At 35.2% G+C, this 13,023-nt stretch overlaps 1 protein-coding gene across 1 annotated transcript in view; it reads right to left on the bottom strand.

Moving 5' to 3' along the window:
• The window catches only part of LOC150109780 (uncharacterized), a 62,262-nt gene extending 54,719 nt beyond the window's left edge, over positions 1 to 7,543 (bottom strand). The window contains exons 1-3 of the mRNA XM_090410148.1: positions 7,419 to 7,543; positions 5,721 to 5,761; positions 4,873 to 4,968 (exon numbers count right to left, since the gene is read on the bottom strand). Coding sequence (XP_090266274.1) covers positions 4,873 to 4,968; positions 5,721 to 5,761; positions 7,419 to 7,498 — 217 coding nt within the window. The 5' untranslated portion in view covers positions 7,499 to 7,543. The remainder of the gene's footprint in view (positions 1 to 4,872; positions 4,969 to 5,720; positions 5,762 to 7,418) is intronic.
• Positions 7,544 to 13,023: the final 5,480 nt, after the last annotated feature.

The raw sequence follows: 13,023 nt of genomic DNA, 5'->3' as shown, positions 1-13,023 counted from the left end.
TCTGAGTTAAACACCAGTATGTTGTCAGGAATATTCAAAGCTCTCAAGTCAACTCTTTCAGTATGATTGTCTTTAGAAATGTTTTTTAGTTTAATTTTTAAAGTGGAACTAACACGTTTATAGTCTGAACCTGTATCAGCACATGGGTATGTTTTAATGTTGGTAATATTATTTTTATAACTATTATTTATTATTATGAAGTCTATTTGATTTTTTATTGAGTTATCTGGGTTTGTCCAAGTATATAGTCTGCACTTCGGATGTTGAAAGAAAGTATTCATTAAAAGTAGGTTATTTTTAATGCAGAATTGTATCAATCTCTCACCTATTTCATTTCTTTCGCCTAATCCAAATTTTCCAACAACTAAATTTTCTTCTCCCTCCCCAACCTTTGCATTCAAGTCACCCATCTCTGTGAGAACTCATTTGATTTTACATATTCTTTAGATGTTTGAAAGTTATTATAAAAATCTTCTATTTCTTCATCATTGTCAGTCATCGTAGGGACATAAACATGCATAATAATGGTTTAAAAGGCTTCGTGGCTAATTTAAGAAGTATTATTCTTTCATTTATTGGCCAAAGCCCCATTATACATTTAAAGATGTCTTTCTCAATCATATTCATGCTTCTCTCCACCACAATATACAAATGTAAAGCCATCTTTTTCAAGTCTTCCCTTGTTAGGCCATCTGTCTGTCTGTTTGCATTCTCGTTTTCAAGAAATTCTTCAACTGTGTGTTCCCAAAAGATTTCACAAGTTGGGAAACCATATTCCCTATGCATACTCCAGTGTGCATCTTTTGTAACCGATTCATGCCTTTCTTTATAGTCTATGTGCAGAGTGTTTATTATCCTCTTTATCTCTGCACGTATCTTTTGAATCTGCGCTTTCAATGCTTTCCGTTACTGTGTTTTTTATGAGTAGCAAGTATTCAGACCTTCTGTCTCTTTCTTGATGCGCCCTGCTGAAGCCATAAGTTAAGCGACTGCCAGATTTCCCTTCAATATCCTTCAAATATTGACCATGGAGTGTTTTTCACAACTATCTGACCTACTTTGCTTCTACTTTTTCTCCTTATATTACTTTCATCAATTTACTAGATTCACGTCTTTTTCTTTGAGAGCTTTAATTAGCATCGTTCTTCTTCAACGCTTTCTTATTCTTCTATTTTCTCGACATGTAAAAAAAGTTCACTTTTCGTCTTTTGGAATTTTTTCAAAACAATTTTGATTAATAATTGAATCGTTTTCTTCTGGAACTTCGACAACAACCCTTTTTTTAAAATGAAGCTAATATTTTTATAAATATTCACTAATTAGAGTTACGTCCAGTGAACAACTGAAATTACTGAGGGGTAATTACTTGCTTTTTCTCGGTTTTCCAAAATCAGAAATGTCTTTCGGGTTGTCATCCATTATTTAATTGCCCCTGTTTGTTCTTGGTTGTTGATCCCGCACTTATGCAATTCATCCTTCCCTGTCGCGCTCACTCCATATCCTCCAGATCTTCATGCCTTTGAACATATTTCATCCAGTTCGGGTTTTCTTCATGTTCTTTTGGATTATCCCAAAGAACTTGAATGCTTCTTCTCAGTTCAAGCGTTCAGTTCTGTCTGGAGATTTCCGAAAAATGTCTTCGCTAAACTGATGTTTGTTAATTCCGAATTCAACGTTTTATCTGCAATGAGTTATTCTGTCGTCTGTTCCTTTTGATGCTTCTAATCTTTTAAGGTTGCATCGCTTTACAAAGCTGCACTTAATCAATTTATTATTATTGTGAGACCGTAATCATATTTGCTATCATCATCATCATCATGAATCATGGGCTCACTGCCCGTTGATGTCCGATGCCAGTTTCACTATTTTCTTCCACCTTTCTTTGTCCAGTGCACAGTGTCGCAGTTTTTGTACACCCATTCCACACCAGTCTTTTATATCGTCTATCCATTCTCTGTATGGTCTACCTCTTCTGTTTAAACCATCCAAAATACCAAACATGAATGTCTTTATCTTCCGGTCCTCACTCATTCTACAGATGTGTCCAAATAATTGCAGCTTCCGTGTTGTAATCTTCTGCATTAGATTCTGTTTTGGTTGTATCTTATGATAGAGCTCTTCATTGGTGATTTTCTGTACCCATCCTATTCTTAGAATCTTCCTGTAACAAGTTCTTTCAAATGACAAAATTCTTTTTCTTGATTCCTTATTTATTACCCACGTTTCAGATCCGTACAGTACACCGCTGAAGATGCATGTTTCCAATACTCTTAGTTTTGTTTGCAGACTGATCACTTTACTTTTCCAGATGTTATCCATGGCCTTCAGATTTGTTCTTCCCTTTGCAATCCTGATCTTTATTTCTTTTTTACAGTACAAGTCATATGTCAGTTTACTTCCCAAATATGTGAATTGTTCTACATTTTCTATATCAGTTCCATCGACTTGTATCTTTTGTTTCAAGTCGATTGAACTGATATAGAAAATGTAGAACAATTCACATATTTGCTATGCTTGCTATTATTATTATTATTATTATTATTTATTCATATAATTGTGAATTCTGAATTGTAAATTATTCACATAATTCTAAATAAATTATACACAGCCAAAACATTTAAACAACATTATTTAAAAAACTAATATTATTTAAACAACAATTTGACCGATGATAGGACCAATTCGGATTCTACCCAATTACTACGCTGCCTGACTAAGTAAGAATAATCCGTCAGGTAGCGTCGTAATATATAGACTGTTCCAAGTGATGCTGTTTTTTGTAGGTCATATTGTTGATGTTTAATTGCTGTAAATGGTTGGATAACTTCTTTGAAATTGTGCCAAATGCACCGATAACTGTTGGGATAACTTTAGTGTGTTTAAGCCACAGTCGGCCAACTTCGATTGCCAGATCTCTTTATTTAGTAATTTTTTGTAATTACTGTTTTTCCAGTTCTTTGTTATTAATATTGTTTCCACCGGGTACTGCGATATCGATAATCCAAACCTGTCGATGTTCGATAATTATGATGTCAGGTCTATTGTGTTCCAAATGCCGATCAGTTTGTATTCGAAAGTCCCAGAGTATTTTTGCTTTTACGTTTTCCAATACCGTCTCTATTTTATGCTACAACCAGTTATCAGTAGGAGGAAAGCCATATTTTTCTCATACATGCCAATGAACTATTTTGGCCACTTGATCATGGCGGTATTTATAGTCAGTTTGAGCTATTTTGCTGCAGGCACTGATTAGATGTTCAACAGTCTCATCTTTCTGATCACATAATCTGCATTTGATGTTCAATTATTTACAAAAAAAAAAAAAAACTCCTATATCACACTATCTGAGATTCCCTACTCAGATCTATGCAAACACATCAAGTAGCCACCCAACAAAATTAGAAATATTACATAGGAAAATTGTGTCAGCAGAATCTGCCTCATTCAACTACACGTAATCCTGATAATCAAAGACCGCAAACTATGTAAGAAAACAGTAAGTAGTGTATAATAATAATGAAGATACTGATATTAAAAAATATGTATATGTAAATATTCTGTATAACAATAAGCTATGATATTGATATTGAAAAAAATTATGTACATTTACATTAAAAAAAAAAACGGTGAGCTCAATGTTGCGTTCACCAGATTAATAGCTTTTAACGAAATGGGCACTCAATAACTGAACAACCACTTCTGCATTTTTAACCCTCACGCCGTCTGGATTTAGAAGAGTTATTCTTCCATGTTCATTCTTTCCTTTACTTGCAGCATATCGATAGAATTCTTGTGGGTTGTCTTTAGCACGAAGAGCCAGTTTCTTTTCATAATCAGACTTTGCTTTCCGTACAACAGTTGTGACTATTCTAGCCTGCTGCTTATAACGTTCATAACGGACGTCATCCTTATGTAAACGGTATTCCTTCCACATCGTCTTTTCTTACGAATCTATGTAAGAAAGTCAAATGGATGTGACTCCTACTCTATTTATTCTTCGAACTCTAAAACGCATTCTGATATCACATCGTTTAAGTATTGTTTAAATGCTTCCCATGCACTGTCGATATTCTTCCCGTCCATCAATCAATCCCATTCCACTAAACTCATTTGGTCATAATTTCCTACTTTGTAGTTCAACATGTAACCTTTTCTGAAGGGAACATTCATAAACTTAGTCACTTCCCAAGTGAGTACCGCATGATCACTGTCACCAACCAGAAGCAGAATAGTTATGTCTTTAACTGAAACTTGAAAATACAAAATTACAGCTTTAATCTAAGATATCATTAAGAAAGTAAATGCGAACATTTCCTTTTCTTTAAGATTCCACAATGTCCTACAAAATGTTGTTTCTTTTAATCAAGGGGAGATGAGCCTTAGCGACTACTATTATAATTATTACAATTTGTTTTAGGGAGGATTTAGATTTGATTTTTGCTAAACTTTGTTGAATTTTGTTCTTGGCTTAAAATTTAAAGAGAAGATTGGAATCGACGCATATAACTAGAAGAAATTTTTTATCAATTTTTTTAATATTTCAAATACATTTACTTTCTTAGCGTCTAAACACTAAATACTGCACATTTAGTGTACGTATTTTAGTTTATAATAGTTTGGTTAAAGTTAATTTTAGTAAAAGTTACGTGGAATAGAAATTCTGAATTTTTGGTTGGCAGATAATTTTCATATTAAAGTGGGAGTGGCTTAAACGGAATGATTTAATAAATGTTAGCGAAGCGTTACGTAATGTATGGTAACACACCACAGTGAATGTGATTGAAGGCGTTATTTTCAAATCGCATGGTTTCTTTTCAAGTACGGACCCTCAAGCTGGAAAAATCATAAGCTGTGTCCTAAATAATAACTTACCAGGAATTTCGCATGCACTTCCTTTATATTTTGGTTTGCAGTGGCATGTTAATTCATCAGTACAGATTCCTCCATTGAGACACTTAGGATAGCAGACTAAAGAAAAAGAAAAGGAAAATCGGTTAACATACTGCTCAAGAAATAGTTTTGAAAAGCATGTGATGTGTGATTGAAACATACCGTCCTGAAGTTTATTTTCCAGTGAATAAAACTGTTTAGAACAGCGTAGTTACTGCATGATGTGTCTCAAAAATTTAGCTTGTCAAAGTTATTTGTTCTTCAATCGTTCTTACAGAGAAATGAAAGTGGGATTGAAGTGGTTCTGCTGTTTTAAAGAAGCAGTTATATTATAAAAAATAGGATATGAAATCAGGTCATTAAAACATTGCCATTATGATCGAGTTTCCTAATGTGTGCGTGCGCGTGTGTGTGTGTGTGTGTGTGTGTGTCGCACTCTGGCTGATTAAAACTTGCTACTCCTCTGCCCAAAGTGGTTATCTTAGACCTTATAGAGCCGAACAAATTTAAGAAAAGCACATACCTACAGAGCACTGCGCTTCTAAGAGTTTAAAAATATATTTCTAAAAAATGAGATGATGAAACTTAAAAGATAACTTCGAAATTTATTACGAAATTATAGTTTAGCAGAGAAGTGATCACTTTTATGTGGGGACAGCTTTCGATAGTAATTTTTAATTCATAATATCTCATTCGTTAGGTTGCTATATTTGTACGTCAATTGTTGTTTATATAAATTTCCGATATATTATTTTATACTTTTCTGTATAATGTTGGCTTTCTTACTCTGGAATTTATTTTCATGAAAATAATGAATTTAAATCACTCACCGTTTAAAGCCGAGCCATTTTTAGACTGGATTTCAAAAACACTAAATAAAAATAAAAATAAAAAAAGATTTAAAATGCAGAATTAATAGTCATTAAATAACAGAATTTACTAATATTCCATACAAGACAATGAATGGCGGATAATCTTAGTTTTTAGGCCATAACTAACTGCGAATTAACCTAACAATATTCCAAACAAAGACATTCCTTCTAACGGGAAAATCGGGCACGAACACGACACAATTTACTACAAGATATACTAGTGGTGGTGGCAGTGTGTGTTGATATTATGTAGTTGGAGACTGCTTTGTGGTGGAGTAGTATCCCTTCCCACAATGAGTCCTTGAACGTCTTAGAGGTATCACGTAATAATGATAATAATAATATAGTTTTTGTATTTTCTATTTATTTTTACAAAGTCTGGAAACCCTGCTCTAGAGTCCAATCATGGATCTTTTTTTCAAGCCACTTCAGACCTCCAATAAGCGGGGAGGTGGTCTCACATCAGACAATGAAATATAACTCCGCCCAATCACAAACATCCATGCGGGAGTAGAACCAGAAACCAGTTGGAGAGCGGATTTGAGTTAGAGTTTACTATATATACAGGTACATCATCGATTTGCCGGAAAACGGATGGTCTGGCACATCGTTTAGTCTGGATAAAATCATGGAGTGCACTTTAACTTCCTGTGACCACATGATTAGTTATCTGGACAGCCATAGTTGCATGTGCGAATGGGCCATTTCACGATAGCGGTGGTGTCAAGCATAGTCAATATCTACTCGCACGATATCATTCATGCTAATATTTAAGCATTTATACACATCTATACGCAACGCCAGCTACTGTCCAACACTACCACTAGTACTTTTTTTTTTGTCTGTAAATTGTATGTCTGTTGTCGTTGCCGATTTGCCTGTACTCAGGATGCAAAATACGATTTTCGGGATATAAAAACTCTGTTGCCTCATTATGAGGTCGAAGCGTGGGAGTGTAGAAATCCGATCCTATGAAACTTTCACTGCCTCATCGTACATGAAGTCCAATTGCTTTCTGATTCCCATAAGTGATATCTTTCGGAATAAGTTGATTCTTAAAATCTTAACAGTTGAGTTCCTATATTTTTAGAGTACACACAGTCATTTACTACTGAAGCTTTACACTCATTGAAACACAAACTTTCTTTCACTAGTCTTCATAAAAATAAAACGTGGGGTCTCATAAAATCTTAAATCTCATAAACTCATAAAATAATTGAGCATTTTTATATGACTAAAGTAGGAAGAATCTCGATAAGTCAAACTCTAAGAAAAACTTGCATCGTAAGGGCATTTCAGTAGAGTATAGCAAACAAACCAGTTTGAAACACCTGATATCGGGTGATTAATATCGGATTCCGTTTTATCGAACAAAATTCAGAATTTAACAAAATAATTTCGTTGAAAAATGTAGAAGGTAATGTATAAACACTCACACTGAAAATGAGTTAGACAATGCAATCTCACACGGAAATAAAGATCGTCCTCCCAGAAACGCCAAATTAGAATTTACGGTATACGACGCATACAAATCATATAACTGATAAATACTCGCGCAAATATGAGCGAACATTAATATTTTTGTATTTATGTTTTTACCTAGTTCCGATATGACAATTCAACATAAAATATAACACTGAGAACATTGTTACTTACTTACTGTCAGGCTCAATAGTTTCCATCTGGAAACATGGTAAGAACAAAACAAAAATTCTTAATTTGATTACTGAAGCCATCCTTATGGTCTGATATCACGGAAATATGTGACTAAGACAGTTCTCCTGGTTTTTGGCTTCCTAGTTCTGATAGCGACAACTTGAGGGCGTTCTTAACGATAGGCACAAAAAATCGTATTTTTTTTATTATTTTATAGATAAAATGTTGCAGATGAATTGCTGTCTAAATCTGAAGGACTTTTCACTTCCTGAAAGCGCAGGAAGTCTCAATTCCGAGTGCTTGATGATTTAGACATGTCTTAACACGATGCAAATTGTGAAGGTTATTGATATTCAAACACTGTTTCTTCGATATTCGGCATATCTGAACGTCTGTAAAAATGTTAAAGTGATCACAGAGTTCAGCGAAAATTCAAGTGAAATCTATCAGCGCATTAATTAACCCGTATTGAGGAAACTTTTAATATGCCTAAAGCCAGAATGAATCCCACACAAATTATAGTGGATTGTTTTAGCGTAGTCCTTGGTTTCGTCCTTATTACAAGGGACTCAAAAATCTCACTTGTAAAAAAGTAAGAGAATCACAAGTATCAACAGCATTTGAAACATTTCCTTATAGCAACCAACCAGTAATATGCACTGCTGTGATTTATTCAAAATAGTCAACGAACATGTTGTGAATGGCTGTGCTTCTGCTTTCTTGCAGACCGATTTCGGGTGCTTTGAGAAAGATTAATGCTATCATTCGTACTCGGAACAGAAGGGTCTAAGTAAACCTACAGACATTTCTCTCATCTTATCGTAACATATGGTGAGATTTCCATTGGTTTTCAAAGAAACCGATGCTTTTCTTTTGGTATCATGAAAATTGGCTGAAGTTAACACATTTGTTGATTGCTGTTGAACCACGCTCCTATTATTCTGTTATTAGTCTATAGCATGCTCTTCGATGCATCGCTATTCGATACATTTTTCGATTTGTCCGTGGTACACTTCGAGTAAACACTCGAGTATTCCATAGGGCTGTTTTTATGCTTAACGTGTAGAACTAAGGATTATATTATAATGAAATAGTTGAACATTTTTTTTACTTTACATTTCTTATGAATTATGAGTGTAAAAAAGGGAAATAAAGTTGTAATTTCCTCGTTATCAGAAGGGCATTAAGTTTGTCGGCTGGAAATAAGTCTAAATAGGATCTATTTCTCATACTCGATTTGATGACAGTTCAGAATTGGGGGTTCTTTAGATACCTCGAGCTCTTCATTAGCAAGACTATGGTCTCGTATTGCAGGGTGCTCATGTAATGCTTCAGTTTGTATCTCTTAATATCTCTACATAATGAGAGCTCATCATAATATTAATTATGAAATTAAAATAAGCAAAGAATTCGAATTCACGATTAGAATTCTCTTTCAATCTATATGGTGAAAATAAAAACACTTTTGGACTTCTTTTTAAAAACAAAGTGAACGCATACATTAATACCTCTAACAGTGTGTGTGTGTGGGGGGAAATCATTTAAAATTGTATTAAGGGGATATCTTGAGTATATCTCTTGATATGCGAAGATATCTCTTGACAAGAAATATCTTGTCTCCCTTATCTCTTTACAAGAGATAAGAGAGATATCTTGGGTATCTTTGAAGCAGCGAAGTGACCTTCTCGAGATAAAGGGCGAAAAACATGGGCATTCGAAAACATTGAAGGAAGAATTGTAAAAATATGGTTGCGTTATAAGTTTAATACTGACCAGACATTTAGCATTCACTTTAAATAATTTTATGGAATATAAATGCTGTTTCAGGTCATCCAATAAATTCGTCACTACCAAAGTCAAATGAAGATGGATTATCTCTTGTTTTCCCGCTGCTTCACTTCCTTCTTTTTCTCGTGACTTGTCCTGGTACAAGACAGGAAAATTGCTCAACTTTCTGTATGTGTGGAAAGGAAATCCGAACGCGATAGCGCTCGTGTTGAAACGAGGAAACCAGGCTTCCTCATTTTCGACAAGTAAAACGTTTCAGTGATTTAAAGGAAATTTGAATTGGTGCATATTTAAAACCCCTTTTGTTTGAAACCTAACTAACAGTTTGTATAAAATAACAACTGAAAATTAAATGTATATTTATTTCCTTGATTCATTGATAAATACCTTTCTGGATCACGTTTGAGGTAATATAGCCATATAAGGGATGTTTTTATTTTCACTTGGCCGTTCACGTTTTTGTCACGCCTCCGTTTCGAAATATAAAATATGTATCTTTCTAGTTCATCAATACTTTTATGTAATGATGAAGTTTCTATGTGAAATGCATACTTCACACACAGAAAGAACAAGTATTCTGCTCAGTACGAATAATGAGTTTTCTGATTTTTCTTCATCAGTAAAAAACAGATGTTATTCAACCACAGGTGTTACGCTATTAGAGCCGACTGTGAACGCAGCAAAATAAAACTGCAATTTAATGATTACTTTTTATATGGTATATTACTTTCTTCTTAGCAAGGTGAGCAAGATTATTCCATAAAATGTCTCTAAAATGTTCCGTGTATTCTAGGTTTACAACCCTTCATTAATAAGAAGATAAACAAAAATTACGATCACAATTGTTCTTGTGGATAACTGAAGAAAGAACTAAATTAAATTAAATATAGAAAACTATAGTTTTTGTTTTAACCACTATATCTGATATGAATTATCTTTGACTTGTATGATCGTATAAGGAAAGACGTGACCTCACAAAGTGGGAATATTCTGGATAATTAGATTGCTCTTTTTACCGTTTAGAATAAATAGAGGAATCCTATCATTAGAACAGTGAAATTAGAACAGGATTACACTGTTATCGTTTGGCCAATGGGTAAAACAATAATAGTCTTTAATATACAGCGTAGTAAAAAAATTATGCAGATACCCCAATTTTCTTGAGTGTTGAGCACAACTCTTAAAGATAGCAAGAAATGTAGTACGCTAAATGCCTGTAGAAATTTCAAATTTGAGAGACAGAGAACGAGATTTATTATCAATTGACCAGAAAATTAATGTCCTAGACGAACATATACGACTGCTGAACTTTTAGAGAATTTGACATGAACTTTGAAATCGCTGATGAACACTTCCTGTTATACATCAGCGGTTTTTTAAACTACAATTAAAAAAAAAACGATAAGAAAGTATCCTACGTCAGGCCTTAAATGAACAACCGATAACAGATTAATGATATTTGATGTAATTCGCGAGAGAATAATGAGAGTTGTTTTTATCTAAAATCATTCGTGATAGAGAATAGACGAATAAAGTCAAAACATGGGGGATTGGTCAATCGTGGATTGAAATCAATATTGTTCGTTTCTTAGACAAAAGAAGAAAAAAGAAAGTTAATTTGTGCCTGCTAAAACTCTCATGATGATAGGTGAAGAATTTTAAAGAAATTTATAAAGATAATGTCAAGAAATGCGACATACAGATTACCTAAAGTTTTCTGTAACCTTATCTGTTTTTTTTTTCCTTTTTAATTACATGCTCGGATTACAACCAGAAGTAAAAGCCACAAGAATGACAAGGTGGTTTCAGTACTTTGAGAATGAGGAAAACTTGATTTATGCATATCAACATGGAATGAAAGAAGTTTGCTTCAAAAACGCAAACTACAAAATATCGAACACGAAATGGAGGAAATGATCTTTGACATCCGTAAATTATTTTTAGTAAATTTAAGAAATTAAATAAAGATATATCTCAGAAAATGCAAAGAAGTAAAGGAAATATGGTTTTCTAGAATCAATACATCGGAGCCATAGATTATATCCATGAGTTTACTATATACAACAAGCAAAATATCATAGGAAAGAATTAGAACAAAGAGCTCAAATATATAAAAAATGAAAATTGGGATCAGTTTTCGAAGAGTCTGATAGCAAATATTGTGGAAAGTGTATTAAATACTTGTATTCAGACAACAGGGAAGATCTAAAAATTAACAAGGAGAACGAAACAGACGGCTCTCCCAGTTTTAACTGAAGAAATAAGAAAATCACTTAGAAATTAAAGGAAAAATTATCAATATTTATAGGAAACTTAGAAAAGACTTATCTATATTGAAATGATTTAAGGCTAATAAAAGAGTATACGTGAACCGACAATCGACTATAAAGATAAATAATCCACTGTCACAAGGATAAATACAATAAAAGGAGCCCGAGGCTGGAATGTGTATTATCATCGTTGCTGTTTGGGATCTAGTTGGAAGGGATCGTGCATATCAGTTGGTCAGCGAAACAAAAATTATTATTATTATTATTATTGTGTGTGTGTGTGTGTGTGTGTGTGTGTGTGTGTGTGTGTGTGTGTGTGTGTGTGTGTGTGTGTGTGTGTGTGTGTGTGTGTGTGTGTGTGTGTGTGTGTGCGTACGTGCGTACGTGCGTACGTGCTGTATCACTAGATACATCAACATCTACGCCCCGGCATATGCAACATTAAGACCAGCATTCTTCCAGTCGCTCAACACATACTTGTACGGCGCCCATCACGTCATCTTGATGGAGAACTTTAACTGTGTGGCGGACCCGGCCTACGACAAAGTAGGGGGCAATCCCAACACAGGCACAGCTGGCTATAGGCATCTGGAAATCCACCTTAGGAATCTCCAGCTGACAGACATCTGGAGGGTTCACAACGCCTATCCGGAACAGTTCAACATGGTACGAACATTTCTTCAACATCCTTCGTACTGATGTTTCAGATGTGGGGATCAATAACAACGTGATCCTCTTCGGCCACCTCTCCAAACATCGAGGCTATCCGTCGAGAAAGGACCTGGCATGGAGGATTGCGTACGGACACCTTCCAGTCAACATCAACATCTGGTGGTTCCACAACACCCGGAACCCCCTTTGTGACTTCTGCTGGAGCCCGGACACCGTAGAGCACGCTTTCTACCGGTGTCCCATTTCCATCTTCATCTGGAGGAGGCTAAGCGACGTATTCCGCATTCCCCTCCTACTGCAGGAGCAAGTCATCTTCCTGCAGTTCTCTCCTCCAGCTAACAACAAGCAGAAGTTAATGGTATTTATAATGAATGAGCTCAAATACCACATCTGGAAGGAAAGAAAAAATTTTCTAATCCTACTAATCCTCCCAATCTGTTGGATCTCTCCCGGATCGTATTTTACATGTTCTACGGTTCCTTAAGGAGATTTTTACATCTTAAAAAGGAGGCTCTGGGTGACACCGCATTTAAGAACAAGTGGTGTTCACCTCCAATCCTGTGTAATGTCAGAAACAACACCATCAAGTTCTGCCTGCTGCTGCTTTAAGATCTCCATCTGCAGCAGCAGCAGCAGCAGTAGCTCCACTTCTAGTCATTTCCTTGGTCTCTGCATCCCCCCCTGAAGTCTGGTTTGTTCCTTGGTCTCCCACGGAGGTAGTTCGGAGGAAAAACTCAGGCAGCGCAGGCCTACTCGAGGTGGGCTGCCCTGAAAGGTCACCTGGGCACCGGCTATACGTGGTCTTTTCGATCTTGTGAGCCAGGAAGTTTGGCAGGGTGAAAGATTATCATCTGATAGCGTGGAGCTAGAAAGAT

The sequence above is a fragment of the Typopeltis vanoorti genome, chromosome 1, assembly GCF_054136105.1.
Source record: "Typopeltis vanoorti isolate ZY-2024b chromosome 1, IOZ_Tvanoo_1.0, whole genome shotgun sequence".
In the NCBI taxonomy this organism is placed as follows: domain Eukaryota; kingdom Metazoa; phylum Arthropoda; class Arachnida; order Uropygi; family Thelyphonidae; genus Typopeltis; species Typopeltis vanoorti.
This window is presented reverse-complemented; position numbering and strand designations above follow the sequence as displayed.